We start from the raw sequence: 17,943 nt of genomic DNA, 5'->3' as shown, positions 1-17,943 counted from the left end.
TGGATGGGAAAATAATTCCTCTGACTCGAGTGAAGGGGCTATGGTGGTGGTGGTGTCTTTGTGGGTACACAGCAGAGAGTGAGGAGGGTGCAGATACAGAGGATGAGGAGGGTGCAGAAGCAGAAGGCTGAGTGAGCCACTCAACCAACTCTGGTGCGTCCTTTGATGTAATCGCACGCACCTTCTCCAACTTCCCACTTAGGCTCCGGCGTGGTGCACCTACCTGACCCCTACCACCCCTGCGGAACGGCCTGCCTCTTCCTCTGCCAATCATTTTCAAAATTACCCTGTGCCAAAGTCCCTAGAGAAGAGCAGTATTTGTGGAAGCAGGTGTATCGCAGGCCTCAATCAATATTTGGTGGAAGCAGGTATATCAATCCCCTTAAAGAGGACCTTTCACCTAAAAAAAAAATGTAAACTAAGACCATAGCTTTACTTACATGCCCCCATGAAGTGTTGATCGTTTTTTCTTTTTTCAAACTGTGCCCCCGTTTGTCCGCTATGCCCCCCCGGAATAATTCCCGCCGTCTATGCTAATGAGCCAGCCTCAAATGGGCTGGCTTTAAAAGTTCTCCTCGGCGTGCCTTCTCTCTTCTCCCTGGCACGGAGCGCATCCAATCAGCGCGCTCCGCTCTTAGCCGGATAGACGAAATCGCTCCAGTTCTCTGAAGTCTCGCGAGAACTGGAGCGTCTTCTCCCTGGCTAAGAGCGGAGCGCGCTGATTGGATGCGCTCCGTGCCAGGGAGAAGAGAGAAGGCACGCCGAGGAGAACTTTTAAAGCCAGCCCATTTGAGGCTGGCTCATTAGCATAGATGGCGGGAATTATTCCGGGGGGGCATAGCGGACAAACGGGGGCACAGTTTGAAAAAAGAAAAAACGATCAACACTTCATGGGGGCATGTAAGTAAAGCTATGGTCTTAGTTTACATTTATTTTTTAGGTGAAAGGTCCTCTTTAAGGTTTTTTCACGCTTGTGTTGCTGGATTCTGGCAGGCAGGCAATCAGTATCCAAACCCCTGGCAAATGCATTGCAATACCGGATCTGTCTCTCCGGTGTCATCTGGAAAAACGGATCCGGTATATTTTTTTTTTACATTTTTAAAGGTCTGCTCATGCACAGACCGGAAGACCGGATCAGTCAATGCGGCAATTTTAATGATGGATCTGGCACGAATACAGTCCAATGGAAAGAAATGCTGGATCCCGCATTCCGGCAAGTGTTCAGGATTTTTGGCCGGAGAGAAATACTGTAAAAGGACTGAACTAAAGACATCCTGAACGGATTGCTTTCCATTCAGAATGCATTAGGATAAAAGTGATCTTTTTTTTTTCTGGTATTGTGCCCCTAGAACGGAACTGAATACAGGAAAACTTTAACGCAAGTGTGAAAGTACCCTGAATCAGTATTTTTTGGAGGCAGGTGTATCACAGGCCTCAATCAACATTTGGTGGAAGCAGATATATAAACCCCCTTAATCAATATTTGGTGGAAGCAGGTATATCGCACCCCATAATCAGTATTTTGTGGAAGCAGGTGTATCGCAGGCCTCAATCAATATTTTGTGGAAGCAGGTATATTGCACCCCTCAATCTGTATTTTGTGGAAGCAGGTATATAGAACCCTTTAATCAATATCTGGTGGAGGCAGGCATATTGCACCTCTCAATCAGTATTTTGTGGAAGCAGGTATGTAGAACCCCTTAATCAATATTTGGTGGAAGCAACCCTCAATCAGTATTTTGTGGAAACAGGTATATAGAACCCCTTAATCAATATTTGGTGGAAGTAGGTGTATCGCACCCCTCAATATGTATTTTGTGGAAGCAGGTATATCAAACCCCTTAATCAGTATTTTGTGGAAGCAGGTGTATCGCAGGCCTCAATCAATATTTGGTGGAAGCAGGTATATCGCACCCCTCAATCAGTATTTTGTGGAAGCAGGTATATTGCACCCCTCAATCAGTTTTTTTTGGGGCAACAGGTATATCACACCCGTTGCAAATAGTTGATCCAATAGCACTTGTCCCTATATATACCTGTGGTATCGCAGTAGACCCACACACAACTTCTGCACAATACAAATGTACTATAATATACTTTCTATGTTAGAAAGTATGTTATAAGTATATCACACCCCTCAGTATATCACACCTATCAATAGCACACCTATAGAGTCCTTAAAAGGACTTTTTGTGGCCCTATTAACTACCGTTTGGTGTCCCTACCAGTCTGTCCCTGCTCCACAAAGCAACCTCTCCTTACACTGGCAGGTGTATTGCAGGCCTCGAACAATATTAGGTGGAAGCTGGTATATCGCACCCCTCAATCTGTATTTTGTGGAAGCCGGTATATAGAACCCTTTAATCAATATCTGGTCGAAGCAGGCATATCGCACCCCTCAATCAGTATTTTGTGGAAGCAGGTATATAGAACTCCTTAATCAATATTTGGTGGAAGCAGGTATATCGCACCCCTCAATCTGTATTTTGTGGAAGCAGGTATATTAAACCCCTTAATCAGTATTTTGTGGAAGCAGGTGTATCGCAGGCCTTAATCTGTATTTTGTGGAAGCAGGTGTATTGCAGGCCTTAATCAGTATTTGGTGGAAGCAGGTATATCACAACCCTCAATCAGTATTTTGTGAAAACAGGTATATAGAACCCCTTAATTAATGTTTGGTGGAAGCAGGTGTATCGCACCCCTCAATCAGTATTTTGTGAAAGCAGGTGTATCGCAGGCCTCAATCAATATTTGGTGGAAGCAGGTGTATCGCACCTCTCAATCTGTATTTTGTGGAGGCAGGTATAAAGAACCCTTAATCAATAATTGGTGGAAGTAGGTATATCGCACCCCTCAATCTGTATTTTTTGGAAGCATGTATATCAAACCCCATAATCAATATTTTGCGGAAGCAGGCATATTGCACCCCTTAATCAGTATTTTGTGGAAACAGGTGTGTCGTAGGCCTCAATCAGTATTTTGTGGAAGCATGTGTATCGCAGGCCTCAATCAGTATTTGGTGGAAGCAGGTATATCGCAACCCTCAATCAGTATTTTGTGGAAACGGGTATATAGAACCCCTTAATCAATATTTGGTGGAAGCAGGTGTATCGCACCCCTCAATCAGTATTTTGTGGAAGCAGGTGTTGCAGGCCCCAATCAATATTTGGTGGAAGCAAGTATATCGCACCCCTCAATCTGTTTTTGGTGGAAGCAGGTATATCAATCCCTTTAGTCAGTATTTTGTAGAAGCAGGTGTATCGCAGGCCTCAATCAATATTTGGTGGATGGAGGTATATCAATCCCCTTAATAAGTATTTTGTGGAAGCAGGTATATCGCACCCCATAATCAGTATTTTGTGAAAGCAGGTATATAGAACCGCTTAATCAATATTTGGTGGAAGCAGGTATATCGCACCCCTCAATCTGTATTTTGTGGAAGCAGGTATATCAAACCCCCTATTCAATACTTTGTGGAAACAGGTATATCGCACCCCTCAATTAGTATTTTGTGGAAGGAGGTATATCAAACCCCTTAATCAGTATTTTGTGGAAGCAGGTATATCAATCCCCTAATCAGTATTTTGTGGAAGCAGGTATATAGAACCCGTTAATCAATATTTGCTGGAAGCATGTATATCGCACCCCTCAATCTGTATTTTGTGGAATCAGGTATATCAAATCCCTTAATCAGTATTTTGTGGAAGCAGGTGTATCGCACCCCTCAATCAGTATTTTGTGGAAGCAGGTATATTGCACCCCTCAATCATTTTTTTTTTGGGCAACAGGTATATCACACCCGTTGCAAATAGTTGTTCCAATAGCGCTTGTCTCTATATATACCTGTGGTATCGCAGTAGAACCTCACACAACTGCTACACAATACAAATGTACTATAATATATTTTCTATGTTAGAAAGTATGTTATAAGTATATCACACCCCTCAGTATATCACACCTATCGATAGCACACCTATACAGTCCTTAAAAGGACTTTTTGTGGCCCTATTCACTACCGTTTGGTGTCCCTAACAGTCTGTCCCTGCTCCACAAAGCAACCTCTCCTTACACTGGCAAAACACAGAATGTAAAATTGCTGCCAGATCGGGTTCGGTTATAGGGTGGGGGTATGTCCATGTGCTGAAACGTCTCAATTGGCTGTCCTGTCCCACCTGATGGATGTGTCATGGGTCAAAGTTCGGCGCAATGCAAAAGAATATGGCGCATGCGAACATTGCCATATGTTCGCATGTTCGGCGAATCGTGAACGAGCAAAGTTCGCTGCAAAACGACCGCCAGGCGAACCGCAAGGCCATCTCTACTGGTAACTACTTTGTCCATGGAAATAAATGAATGCGGTTCATACCAGCTCATTTTATCACTTCATCTTTGTTTCTAAGAATATGTATGCACTCAGGGCGAAGCGGTTGTGGTGTGGTGTTCCCACCTGTGCAACAATAACCGCACCATGAAGGTGTTGGTTGAGTACACCCTAAATGTTTGTTTTCTTTTTGTTTCAGGGTGATGAAGGACAAGTAGGACCTCCTGGTGAAAATGGTAGTGATGGACCAAAGGTTAGTTCATACTGTTTGGTCCAGAGATTTGTATATAGAGATTTCTTATTGTATGGGAGTAGTTGCCCAAGAGGACCATCACAGTTCTAAGAGCTTCAGTGTTTAGTGCAGCCACCACTGGTGGTGCTTTATGGTGGCCATACACCATAGATAGTTTGATTGGCTGGCAACTCTTTCTCCTGACCCCCTATATATACTGTATATCGCAGGGCTTGGTCAAACATGCATGGGTATAAGCTGCTGCCCCATGCCTATATCCTATCTCAGCTTATCTCCTGTGAGGACATGTTGAAAACCAACATACCTGCTCCTTATTTTCTCTGGCATCTGCCATCAAGAGGACAGTCAGGAGACCCCACACACAGTACATGGCCAGGCATTGCGGTGCTGTTCATCTAATATGTAGGGCCATTTTTAGTGTCATACATTACTAGTGATAAAGATAAATCAAATTTATTAGTGATCAAATGGATTGTGGGCACTGATTGTAAGGGCACAAACTATAAGCTGTCAAGATAGGAAACCTCACAATCAGGAGGGAATTCGGAACTCATTTATATCATAATATCTTACAATTTTAGGGGCACATTTATTAAGACCAGCGTTTTAAGACACCGGTCTAAATAAAGCCCTAAGCTGGCAGTGGTTCTGCCGAAGTTATGAAGAGGAGCCGGCCTCTTCATAACCTCGGCGGATCCACCACCAGTTCTAAATGTAACACAGCTTCCTAGCCGTCTTACATTTAGACCATTTTCTATGCCTAAAACAGGCGTAGGAAATGGTAAATGAGACAGCTCTGCTGGCCCGTCCCCTTCCCCACCATGCTCACTTATTTAGAACTGGCGTGAGCGGGGCGAAGGCAATCTGCCCCTGAAATACGCCTACTATAGGCGTATTTCAGCTTAATAAATGACACCCTTAATCTTGACTTTAAATGAACAGTTATTTGAACCCTATATTACAAATATTACTTGTTTGTCCCTTTTGAAATAAAGGGAAACCGTGGACCAGATGGACCAAAGGGAATGACAGGACCAAGAGGAAACAGGGTAAGGGCCTTACGCATACATTTTGGACACAGAGCACTTGGTGGAGTAGCCATTCCTTATCATAGGGAAACCTTATAATTCGGCCAGTAGGCACCTTTTCTGTTCCTGCCCAGATCATAAATTTTAGAAGGTGGCAGTTCACCTATTTGTTGTATATCTGTTAAGAAACTACTAGCCCTTTACAGGTGGAACTATGAAAATCTGAGAATATCACTGCGGGTTCATGGTGTTACTTTCCTTTCATTGCTGTAGTAATATTTCACTGTAACCTCATGGTACGGTGTCTTGTGCCCTCACACTAGAGCTTTTAGCACCGCTGCCAAAACTCAGCCAGTGTATTGTACATTTCTTCTTTATTCCAGGGACGTATGGGACAGAGAGGTCTTGTTGGATTACCAGGACCTCCAGTAAGTGACATATGGTTAGCTCAGCAGATGCAGATTCTCATGACGATTATCCCCATTGCCACTCAGTGGGGATAATCCTCTGCTTGCAAATCCAACATGTGTAAACAGACCCTAATGGTGGTCTAGTCAGCTCCTGGAGGTGACCCAGAACACGATGTCGTCACCTGAAAACTATGGGAGAATGGAGGAAGTAGTACACACCTAAAGTATCTCCAGGACTTTGAAAGTAATCTCTTTGCTACTACCAGGAATCATGTACTAGTTTGCGGTATTTGCAGATTGTACAGAATTAATAAAAAATGGGAGGTTACAAATGTGCCTCATCTACACCCATTGACTCTTCCTTGGCCAGGACTTCTTGAGAATTGGGCAAAAGGGAACTGTCTGGGCTTTCACTTAAGTAGTGGTGGGCAAGAACAGTGTTGATTCTTGGAAAAAGGCTATTCTAGTTCATCTATGCGTGGCTTCTGGGGGAAACATTTTTTTTATATAAATGGAGCAGAATGAGCATTCATTTCTATGGGTCCGTAAAAAAACGGACAGCACACAGATGTCATCCGTGTGCTGTCCCCATCTGTATGTCCATTCTGCAGATTATAGAACATGTTCTATTCTTGTCCGTATTGTGTACCAGAATAGTCATATCTTGTGATAGGAGTGAGGAAAATGCTGATTGCAGGTGTCTGTATTTTGCGGATCTGAGGTTTGGAGACTGCAATACGGACACAGTTGTGTGCATGAGGCCTAAGACATAAGGGGGGTTTCCTAGAATAAAGTGGCTAACCTCTTATACAATGAAGTATTTTTATACAATGAAATCATAAAAATGCCTTTTTTCTTTCCTTCCACATTCAGGGTCATCGGGGTCTTCCAGGTCGAGGGGGCGCAGAAGGACTGCCTGGTATACAGGTTCCCACTATGCACTATATATACCCATTATATGGCATGGCGCTTGGCCCTGCACCAGGCGCTACACAAATCCCGGCACTTATTTAGGCGCTTTATTCTTTGCAATGTCTTTAAAGTTGACGCTTGATATAATATCGTTTTCTCCTGCTGATGTCAGATACCGCTCTTCTGTAATATAGTCCTTAACTCTTTGCACTGACCCTTCAGAAGTTGATTATCAATCAGGTTCATGTACATAATGCATATATTGGATAAATACGTTAGCTGCTATATAATATCTTCACTTTTATGATTGACATTTTTTGCTGCTTGGGCCTCTTCACCTCCCTTGGCCATTGGCATTAGCTGCATGGTATCACAGCTATATATAACATATGCCCTGTATATATGAAAAACTGTATTCTGTTTCTGTTATTATTTTAGGGAACGCCGGGTGCAGCAGGGGCTCCTGAGAGCCGGGGTCCCCCAGTAAGTATTCATAATTGGGTAACCATTGTGGTAGAAATTACATATGTAATGACTTGTCTACAGCATGGTTTAAACGAGTAGAAATACATCCATAGTTATTATGGTTTTTAAAATGTACTTTTATTATGTCTCCTCACTATCTGTAGGGCATAGCAGGACCTCGTGGGGAGATAGGCAGAGATGGACATCCAGGCCCGCCAGTGAGTAGATGCTTAAAACACATTTTTTTTGTTTTTTTTTAAACAGTGCCCCTGTTGTCTATGGGCTGTGCCTGGTATTGCATCGTAGCCTCCTTCATGTGGACAGAGCAGACCTGCAGTACCAGGCACAACCCATGAACAAGCATGTCACCCATCTTGCAAAGTGGTGGTGCATTGCTAGGATTTGCCATCAATTTATGATTCCAGAAGTTGGACCTCCATCCTGTGAGTCCCAGAGATCGGACCCCCACCAGTCATAAAGTAATGGCATATCCCTTAAAGGGATTGTCCTATCTTGGTGTTTCCAGAGTTAGATGGTACTAAGCAGGAACAGCTGAACAAGGAACCGCTGAACGGGCAGGCGCTTGAAGCAGGGCAGCTTGTGCTGCTACGCTGTTTGCAGAGCTGTCATTCTACAATGAGAGTTGCAGGAACGGTGGAGCACCTGCCCGCACAACTGTTTCCGTAGACCCGGCCATCTGGGGCCAGAGCTTAGTCCCATCTCTTCATGGAAACAGCGAGATGGGACAACCCCTTTAATTCTCAGGCTTCACCTACTGATATTCTTTCTTTTTTATTTTAGGGTGTTCCTGGTAGGCCAGGGCCAGATGGGGAACCGGGACCTATGGGAGAAAGGGTAAGCAGATCCTTAGACAAGACTTTGGTACGAGTGCATATAGAGCCCAGGTTCAGATGGAGAAGAAAACCCCACCCTTGGTTAAAGGAGGTATTCCAAACTCAGACTTTAGTGATATATTCTGGGGATATGTCTCTGATAGTTGCAGGTCCCACCTCTGGTACATGCACCTATGTGAAGGACAGGTTCCCCCGCCAACTTTCCATTCATCCTTCAACTGGTTGCTCCATCATCCGGCAATACCCTTGTAATGTTAGTGTTTCAAAAGGATATTACTATTGAAAACCTTTTTCTCTATGATCTTACAGGGATTCACAGGAAAACAAGGTCCTGAAGGACCCCAAGGACCTGTGGGCATGTATGTAAGTGTATAGGGCGTTCTCTTTTAGTGCATACATTTTTATTGAGGAAGAGGGGATATCACTTAAAGGGTTGTCCAGTCTTATAGAAATAAACCTCTAAAACCTTTTAATACTTTTACTTGTCACTTTCTCACCAATTTCAGTATCTCTGTATGTTGTCAGTGAGTGGAATGATTTATTATGCAAAGAGTATAGACGCAGTGCTTCTCACAGCTAAGGGTTTGCTGTAATGTTTCCAGTGTAAGCAATCCTCTGTGAGCTTAAAGGGATTTTCCAGCTGATTAATATTGATAAACTATCCTCAGGATAGATCATCGATATCTGATCGGTGGGGTCTGACTCGTAGCACCCCTCCCCCCATCAGCTGTTCCTAGGCCAGTGACGTCATCTTTATTGGTCACATGGCCTAGGTGCAGCTCAGTCCCATTCAAGTGAATGGAGCTAAGCTGCAATACCAAGCACAGCCACTATGCAATGTACAGCGCTGTGCTTGGTGAGCTGTGAGAAGGCCGCAGACCCTCACAGATCATATTGATGACCATATAATTTAATCTAAATAGTTTAGATGTCTTATTTATATGGTATATGGCACTAGAGATTTAGGAATATCAATGTTATTTTTATTTTCCAGGGTTTTCCAGGCCCTTCTGGTCAAAGGGGTCGAACAGGATACCCTGGTGAAAAGGTATACACTGAGACATATTTAACAGATGCTGCATTTTGGGTGATGCAACTTCTTACTGTATTTTTCAGACTATAAGACGCACCTAGGATTTAAATGAGGAAATAAAAAAAAACATTTTTCATCAGACTCCCAATCCTCATCAGACCCCCAAATAAGATCCCCATTCTTCATCATACCTCAGATCAGACCCCGAGGATCTATCAGATCCCAAAGCTCCATCAGCTTCAGATCAGAACCCCATCAGACTCCCAACCATCCTCAATCAAACCTCTATCAGCCTCTGATCAGAACCCCATAAAAAAAACTGTGTAGCACAGCTGTACACAGGACACAGTGCAGTATGGCGTCCAGAAGAAGACCAGGGAGGATGAGTAGAGCAAGCTCAGCTTCCCTCACCGCTCCCAACGCCTCCTGCATGCTAATGACCAGTTCCATTTGGACTATAAGATGCACAGCCATTTTCCGTCACTTTTGAGAGAAAACAGTGTGTCTTATAGTCTAAAAAATACAGTATATGAAAAGTAATTAGGTGGAGCATATTTAAAATAATTCAGGGTGCATGGCGTGACACAACTTTGGTAAAACCATGGCCGACCTGCATCTGCTGCAACATAACTGATCTATGTGACCGTACCATGCAGTAATGCCTATCCTCAATTTTTTTTTCTTAAAGAATGTACAAAATGCTGTACAAAAGAGCAATAAAACAATTGCCTGCTTCAGATTATCCCCCTCTTATTCCCTGTTAGGATACAGAATCCACGGATGACCTCTGGTTGCCTGTTAATTTCTTCAGATCCCCATTTGCTCCGCATTTTGCAGCCATTTTGAGTAGGACATGTTCTGTCTTATGCACAATGAATATATGGATGCAGAAAGCACACCGTGTCCTTTCCGCATCCGTATGTCCATTCTGCAAAAGATAGAACATGTTCTATTATTGGCAACAAAATGCAGTCCGTGGATGAATCGAAGTCAAAACAGATGCCACACAGACATCGTCCGTATTTTGTGGATACGCGTTTTGTGGACTGCCAAAAACATATGCACGTGTGCATGAGGCCTTAAGTGTATAAAATCTGTGCATATGAAGGAAGCAAGAATTCTCTGTGATCTCATGACATTACAGGGAATGGGTGAAGCTTTGAGGTCTCGTTCATGTTCGTGTGATTGGGAATTGATATATCGCTAATTATTTTAACTTTTTCAGGGGGAGATTGGCCCGTCTGGAATGCCAGGACCTCCAGGAAAAGTTGGCTCAAAGGTATATGCACTTTAGGCTGTGCTCACATATATGTCAAAATGCAGAAAGTAATAGAGCAGTGCGCAGAGCTATTTTTTCAAGTACACTGCTGAACCCATGACGAACAACCCAAGGGACCCCATCATAGTCAATTTGGTACATTGGGTGCCGCTGGTGTCTGTCCTGTGTTGGATCTGTCACTGCTGTAATTTCTCTGTTCCCATGATGGAACAGTGAAAAGGAAATGCAGACGTAGATGTGAGCAGAGCCTTACATTATGGGGGTCATTTATTATCCAGAAATACGCTTATAATTTGCATATTTATGGGGAGCAGATTGCGACGCAACGATTAGTTCCGTCTCAATCTGCGTCTTTTCACATGCCAGGTCTAAAATAGTGTACGTGGCGTGGGCGGGGAAGGGGATGGACGCAATTTTTTTACCCTGTTTTAGCTAGTAAGTTGTCTTACATTTAGACTGCCACTTGATGCACCAAAGTTATGTAGAGGCCGGCGCCTCTTCGGCGGATCCTCCTCTAAATATAGGGGTTATTAAGACTGGCGTCTAAAACGCCAGTCTTAATAAATGACCCCCTATTTCTTATTACAGTCCACACTATCTATTGTTTGCATTGTCTTACACTATATACATTGTCTCCATTGTGATAAACCAGACTGCAGGGATGTATCCAGTCTAATCCAAGTATAATATGGGCTTATTACACAACTGTTTCTTTTTAGGGTGTTTTCCTGCCTTCATTTTTTTACTTACATCTTCTTATTTAGGGACCACTTGGTTCTCAAGGAGAAAGAGGACTTACTGGGCCACCGGTAATAATATAGTAATAATAATCATTTTATTTTGTTTTATATAGTCAAATATCATCCAACTTACTCGAGTATCAGAATTTGTAGATATAGATGTTGTACTTTACTTTCAGGGTCGTATGGGTGAGACAGGGGACAAGGGCCTGCCCGGAACACCAGTAAGTTTATTTCACAAAAATACTAAACATTCATGCTGTGGATATTTGACAATAGTAAAAAAGCCAAATATGGACAATCTGCATTCAAAATATATCAATGGAGTAGCCATCAATGGTGACAAGGGTTCTTTAACCTCCTCCCTATTTCTCTCCTTTGCCTTTTCCATTCTTCTTTATTCCATTTTTTTATCTTCCATTGTGTGCCATTTTTTTTATGTTTTGATCCAGTTTGGTATCTTTTTCTTATTTATTGCAATGAAATTAGCGATTTATTGGTCAGTTTCCTTATTGACAAGTGATACTGACTGTAGTTCTAACTTTTTCTTGTTTCTTTATTGCAACAAAGCCAATAACAACTATTGAAACAAAAATAAATTATGTTAATTTGCTTATTATAAATGTCACAGCTAGAAAGTATAGGATTATTCTACTTTGGACAATTCCTTTTTATTTCCCCCAGAAGGGTTGCCCAGCTATAAGAGGATAGCTGTCCCATAACGATCCGGCTAACGATAGCAAGTCGTTCCACAGCCGTCCCTTAGTTATTAGGATAGCATCAAGTTTTCAATTCTTATGCAGCACCACCGGAGGGAAATGAAAGCATTAGATGCTCCTGAGATAATTGGACTGTGCAACTCGTGGATTTGAGCTGAGGATAGGGAACATGAAAATGGATTTTTTTTTTATTCCTAATGAATTATAAAACCTACAAAAAAGCTGCCAGACCGCATTAAATTACAATAACAATTTATCGAACATGATCCAAAAGACAATATATTATAAAACAAACAAAACAAGTGCAGGGACAAGGCAACATCACCAGAGGAGAACACGCTGGCAACAATTCATACTGCTCCACATGATAGTAAAAAATAAAGTGCAAGTGCAATTATATCAATATAATAAATCATCAAGGCAGAATATATTACCCATGCTGTGTCTCCTCCCGGATGACGACAACTCTGACGCACGTTTCGGCTCATGTGTCATAGTATGTTTTATAGTTGATTTATGCTATAGGCATGTATCTAATTAGACATAATTATTGAATTTGTTACGGTATAGGCCAAGTTTCATTGGTATAATGAATTATAAAGTAGTTCAAATAAAATACCCTGTGGGGTTTTGCTCTGGTAGACAGCTTAGCAGATGCAGCATAGAGGCAAGGATCCAGGTTGTAAATCAATTTCAGTGTTTTATTCACACTCAGAAAAAACACCACAGTCTTGGTGCCTGTTTGCAGTCCTCAGCACAGAGTACTTCACAGCTTTTCTGTCATATGAAGGATAATCCACCCCACCTGACAGTGCTGACTGCTTTTTATAAGCCTCCCAAGGCCCGGCCTGGAACGTGGGGAGTATCCACCCACCCAGCACTTTGGCTACTCCCAGTAAGAGCCGTCCCGGATCGGCTTTACAGCCATACTAAACAGCTGAAGTGTCAGACTGCAAAGCAATAATGACACTTCAGGAAAAAAACGGCTCTCCTGGGGCCCTTGTTCCTTCCTACTGCCCTCATAAATATTATACACTATTGACTATTGCAGTCATGGATGCCACACAAATTTAACATTGGACTGCTGCATTAAAACATATTTTACATGTAAAAAAAATAAAAATTATGCAGCCAGTATCTTCATCACAACACTATGTGACAATTCACGGTAAAATGTATTGAGTTTTGCAGCACATATGAGAACCCAGCAGTGATCAGTAGTAATCTACCTTCTTTTGTAGGGTCCACTGGGTAATCCAGGATCTGATGGGGAGATTGGGAAGACTGGGCCCCCAGGAGAACCTGGCCCCCGTGGAACTGAAGGCGCTGTTGGACCTATAGGATATACGGTGAGTAGGTTTTTTCCCATCAGAACATTTTGTGGCAGAATTTGACATAAGGATCATGACTAAGGATCCGCATCTACAGTGATCCGAAACCGGTCGATTTTCTGCATTGCTGTATGTTGGTTTTTATCTGCACGGGATTGAATAAAGCCTCAAGTATTTTTCAGTGAAGCTGGACCATCTTTCTTTCTTTTGGGATCCGTTGTGCGCCCAAGGTTCAGGGCGAGGTCCGGGCTCCTGGCTTCCTGTGGAAGAGCGCGACATTTTCCAGTGTTGCTCCAGAATTTGATATAGGTTGCATTAAAACCAATACACTTAGCATCATCAATAAAATATGAACAGATATTAACATCCTCACCCTGTGGTAGACATCCACACTGAATCTGCATGGAAATTGACCTTCGATCCGGATTTTAAATCTGCAGCATGTCCATTTACATTGAGAAATCCACTATAAAATCCCCAACAAATTTCTCATGTGAAACATGCAGATTTTGCTTTAGATTTCACCTCAAGCTTCACCAGATTTTATTTTTGTGTCCCATGCAGACATACCCTATCTGTTCCTTCTAATTAGGGTTCATGCACATCTGCATCGGAGGCTTCATCAAGAGTCTCTGTTGCAGATTCTGTTAAAAATAGTGAAACGGAAACCTGGCGGACCCAATTATTGTCAAAGGGGTCTACCAAGTGCCAATTGGTGTCTGTCCTGATCCATCTGGCACTACCGTTATATTGATTGTTCTGATCCTATGGAAGAGCAGAGCAATGGAAATGCAGAACAATGCAGAAGTGAATGAAGCCTAAAGCTGGACTTACACTGGGCGATTTTCAGGCAAATATTGAAGATCATCCCATGAAAGAGCAAAGGGCTAGCTCATCAGCTGAAATCATTATTGATGCGGGCACCTCAATCATTATAAATAGAGATCTGCTGCCCAGAAAAAATGACTCTGTATGATGTTCCTTCCTGATACTTCTATGTACATGCACCATTACTCTGCTATCTTTTGCTTGTTTTAGGGTCGAGATGGACCTGCTGGAGTTGAGGGCCCTCCTGGTGAGAAAGGAGAGAAGGTGAGTCTGTCTCAGAGTGTAATGGCGGATTCGGACGAGCAGATAATCGTCACAATGTGAATGCTAACAGCTTTCATTGGACGATAATGGTGTAGTGTAAATGTATGTAGCAACTGAACGATTGTACTGAAAATGCTCATTCAACGCTTGTGAATTCCTTTATGTGAGCGAATAAATTTTAGTTTTTTTCTATTTTGAATAGTTCTAATGTAAAGGAACATCATATGATCTGTTGGCAGTGTAAACAATGTAAAAACTGGGGTATTTTAGGGGTGTTTTATGTTTTTCTGACAATCTCCTCTACCTTGTTTCCTATGGTTACAGTGCCTATAAGCAAATGACTCTTTCATGGGTTCTTGGAACATAATAGCATAGTAAAAGGGGGTTACCATGACTGAGCCCCCGCTCTCCAGGGTACCACTGCAGCTGCATGGGCAGATCCATGCTTACAAGCCTATAAATCCATGTCAACACAACAGCCAATGTATAGAAGATAAATATATTCACTTTCATTATTTTCTTTGTTTTAGGGCTTGGTTGGACCAATCGGAGGCCATGGGGTCAGTGGGCTGGATGGGGAGCAGGTGAGTGCATTATTTCAGTGCAATGAGTGTGAAACCATTGCATCAACCAACAGATTTGACATTGGGCTAATCCTAAGGGCGTTATCCTGGCAGTCCCCTGGTAGTCACCCTTTAATCGATATACAGAGATTCAGACTTCCTTGCAGGGGAGCAAAACGCCAAGGGGTCAGGCCCCCTTGTAGTCAGATTGTAGTCAGATTAGAGCAGCCAGAGTAGAAGCAATCTGATACACAATCCAAATTCAGGGCCGGGCAGCAAAGGATCAATACAGAGATCAGGCACAGGTCAGGCAGCTGAGAGGCGATATACAGGAAAACAGGCAGATATCTGTACACAGGCAGGTAGACAGTTAAAGCACACTTTGCAGAAACTAGACAAGCTAAGCAACCTACTGCTCAGGCACCTTCCCACAGGAAAAGGTACCGTAAATACTCAGAAGTGGCCATCCATAGGCTGGGGAAGAAGTAGTATGCACCGCTCCCAACGCCTCCTGCATGCTAATGACCAGTTCCATTTGGACTATAAGTCACAGCCATTTTCCATCACTTTTGACCCATTAAGAGCCTGGAGGAGTGCGCATGCACCCCATAGACAGGGAGAAGAGACTTTTTTACCGGAATGAATCAGGCTGAAGTCTACCCGAGGGGGGAAACACGGGACTCCGAGGACCAGTGCTGGAGGGCAGAGGAGGGCCCCTGCACCCAGAGGAGCAGGACGGCGGCTGCCGACATAACAGAATAAAGTTAGGCACTTGTACCATAAAGGTAGCAGTGGTGTACCTATAGGCGGTATAGGGGCAGTGGCCTTTAAACTGGACTCCAACACTCAGGGGTATGTCAGACACTACTTAGGAGAAAACTGTAACAATACAGCCTGGACCGCAGCGGCTCCCTGTGACGATACGCTGGTTTGCGCTCCAGCGTGGAACGCACCGGCCGTCTGCGATGATACGCTGGCTTGCTTTCCAGCGTGGAACGCAGCGACCGCCTGTGTTGTTACGCTGGCTTGCGCTCCAGCGTGGAACGCAGTGGCCGCCGGGCCTTCTGTGACTCCGCCCACCTACCATTCAGCCCTTAAATTGAAGACAGGTGCTAAGCAGGGTGTTCCACTAATGGAGTGCGCACCCTGCTAGCTCCATGGTATCTGAAGACTCTGTCCACATATCCAAACCTCGATGCCTAACTACATCGTGAAGGACTGTCTACCTTCTTGCCACTGGCTTTCTAGCCAGGACCAACTAACCGCAAGTATATGCCTGTTACCTGCTCTGATTAATGTCCTGGAACTCAGAGTGAACCTACTGCATAGTGTATACTAAACTGTGGACATGCTATACTAACTCTGAACCTACTGCATAGTGTATACCAAACTGTGGACATACTATACTAACTCTGAACCTACTGCATAGTGTATACCAAACTGTGGACATACTATACTAACTCTGAACCTACTGCATAGTATATACCAAACTGTGGACATGCTATACTAACTCTGAACCTACTGCATAGTATATACCAAACTGTGGACATGCTATACTAACTCTGAACCTACTGCATAGTATATATCAAACTGTGGACATGCTATACAAACTCTGAACCTACTGCATAGTGTATGCTAAACTATGGACATGCTATACTAACTCTGAACCTATGGCATACTATATACTAAACTGAGGACATGCTATATACTAACTCTGAAGCTATTGCATACTAGATGCTAACTCTGAACGTTGCACAAGCTTATACTAACTCGTGACTCCTGTAATTCTGAGAGTCCCTCCTTACCATCAGTAAAACTAATTAGATGGATAGCGGTAAATGATTTTGTTACCCCAAACTCTCCGCCTAAGACTGAGAGTGACGCCTGGGGTACATACTGAGTAACCGCGAATCCCACAGCCAAACACAAGGGTGGTGGGATAATAGTGGATGTCCATTGCTTCCGCAGTTGAGATCCTAACTGATCAACTAGGTGCGTTACAAAAACATAGGCAGATAGTTTAAGAAAGCACTGACTTATCATGCTCAATGCATTATGCATGGAGTTAGGTTATTAAGCCAGCTACATGGACATGTACAGCTATATAGCCTGCGTGTGTCAGTGTATGTATGATTATTAGGTGGATGTATAGTTTCAATAAGGTGTAGTCACGTAGTTGTTAACCTATAACATGCAACGTCACTGCCAGACACGTCTGGTGGCAGATTATCTCCGGGGAACAAAAGGATCGGGCAGTAAAGTTTAAGGCGCCCAATCTTACTCTCCCCATACATCATCTGTTTAAGGAGAATCGTGAGCTCCACACAGGGAGCTTGGCTGACAATATTCTAATGTGTGTGGGGGCCTTAAAGAGGACCTTTCATGGGTCCAGACATTATGAAATAACTAGCAGGTTATGTAGGGTATGGTGCAGGGATGGAATATTGCTTACTAGTTTGTCTAGGTGCCGCTCCATTCGCCCGCTGTGCCCCCCTGCAGTTTTCTCGCCTGGTATGCTAATGAATAGAATCGGTACAGGGAGGAGGAGACTGCCCTGTTTCTCAATGGGCGTCTCCTTCTCCCTGGCTGTAGCGCGTTCCATCGCAGCGGAGAGCGTCGCAGCCAGGGAGAAAAAACTCACCTTCTCCCTGGCTGTGACGCTCTCCGCTGTGATGAATGGTTCTGCATACTGTCCTGAAAAAAATCAGAACAGACATGGAAAGAAAATACGTTTGTGTGCATGAGCCCTTACTTGAAGGGACATTTCAGTAAAGACTGATTTCCAGTCTTCCATTAACATTTTTCAAACTAATAGAGTGCTAAAGAAATATGATTGTGCCATGTTGTTTGCTAAGAAGCAGCCCAAAAGCAGGTCTGTCAGCAGAATCTAATGCCCAATTGTCAGGCAGATTATCGGGAACAAACGTTCCTACGAAATCTCAT

The 17,943-nt window shown here is 43.3% G+C and overlaps 1 protein-coding gene across 1 annotated transcript in view; it reads left to right on the top strand.

Annotated features, from left to right (window-relative positions):
* Positions 1-17,943, top strand: part of LOC122919696 (collagen alpha-1(I) chain-like) — a 240,984-nt gene that overhangs the window by 181,689 nt on the left and 41,352 nt on the right. The window contains exons 27-41 of the mRNA XM_044268877.1: positions 4,521-4,574; positions 5,570-5,623; positions 5,986-6,030; positions 6,886-6,939; positions 7,363-7,407; positions 7,554-7,607; positions 8,191-8,244; positions 8,553-8,606; positions 9,238-9,291; positions 10,502-10,555; positions 11,320-11,364; positions 11,475-11,519; positions 13,256-13,363; positions 14,384-14,437; positions 14,968-15,021. Coding sequence (XP_044124812.1) covers positions 4,521-4,574; positions 5,570-5,623; positions 5,986-6,030; positions 6,886-6,939; positions 7,363-7,407; positions 7,554-7,607; positions 8,191-8,244; positions 8,553-8,606; positions 9,238-9,291; positions 10,502-10,555; positions 11,320-11,364; positions 11,475-11,519; positions 13,256-13,363; positions 14,384-14,437; positions 14,968-15,021 — 828 coding nt within the window. The remainder of the gene's footprint in view (positions 1-4,520; positions 4,575-5,569; positions 5,624-5,985; positions 6,031-6,885; positions 6,940-7,362; positions 7,408-7,553; positions 7,608-8,190; positions 8,245-8,552; positions 8,607-9,237; positions 9,292-10,501; positions 10,556-11,319; positions 11,365-11,474; positions 11,520-13,255; positions 13,364-14,383; positions 14,438-14,967; positions 15,022-17,943) is intronic.

Source organism: Bufo gargarizans, chromosome 9 (genome assembly GCF_014858855.1).
Source record: "Bufo gargarizans isolate SCDJY-AF-19 chromosome 9, ASM1485885v1, whole genome shotgun sequence".
NCBI classification, from domain to species: Eukaryota; Metazoa; Chordata; class Amphibia; order Anura; family Bufonidae; genus Bufo; species Bufo gargarizans.
This window is presented reverse-complemented; position numbering and strand designations above follow the sequence as displayed.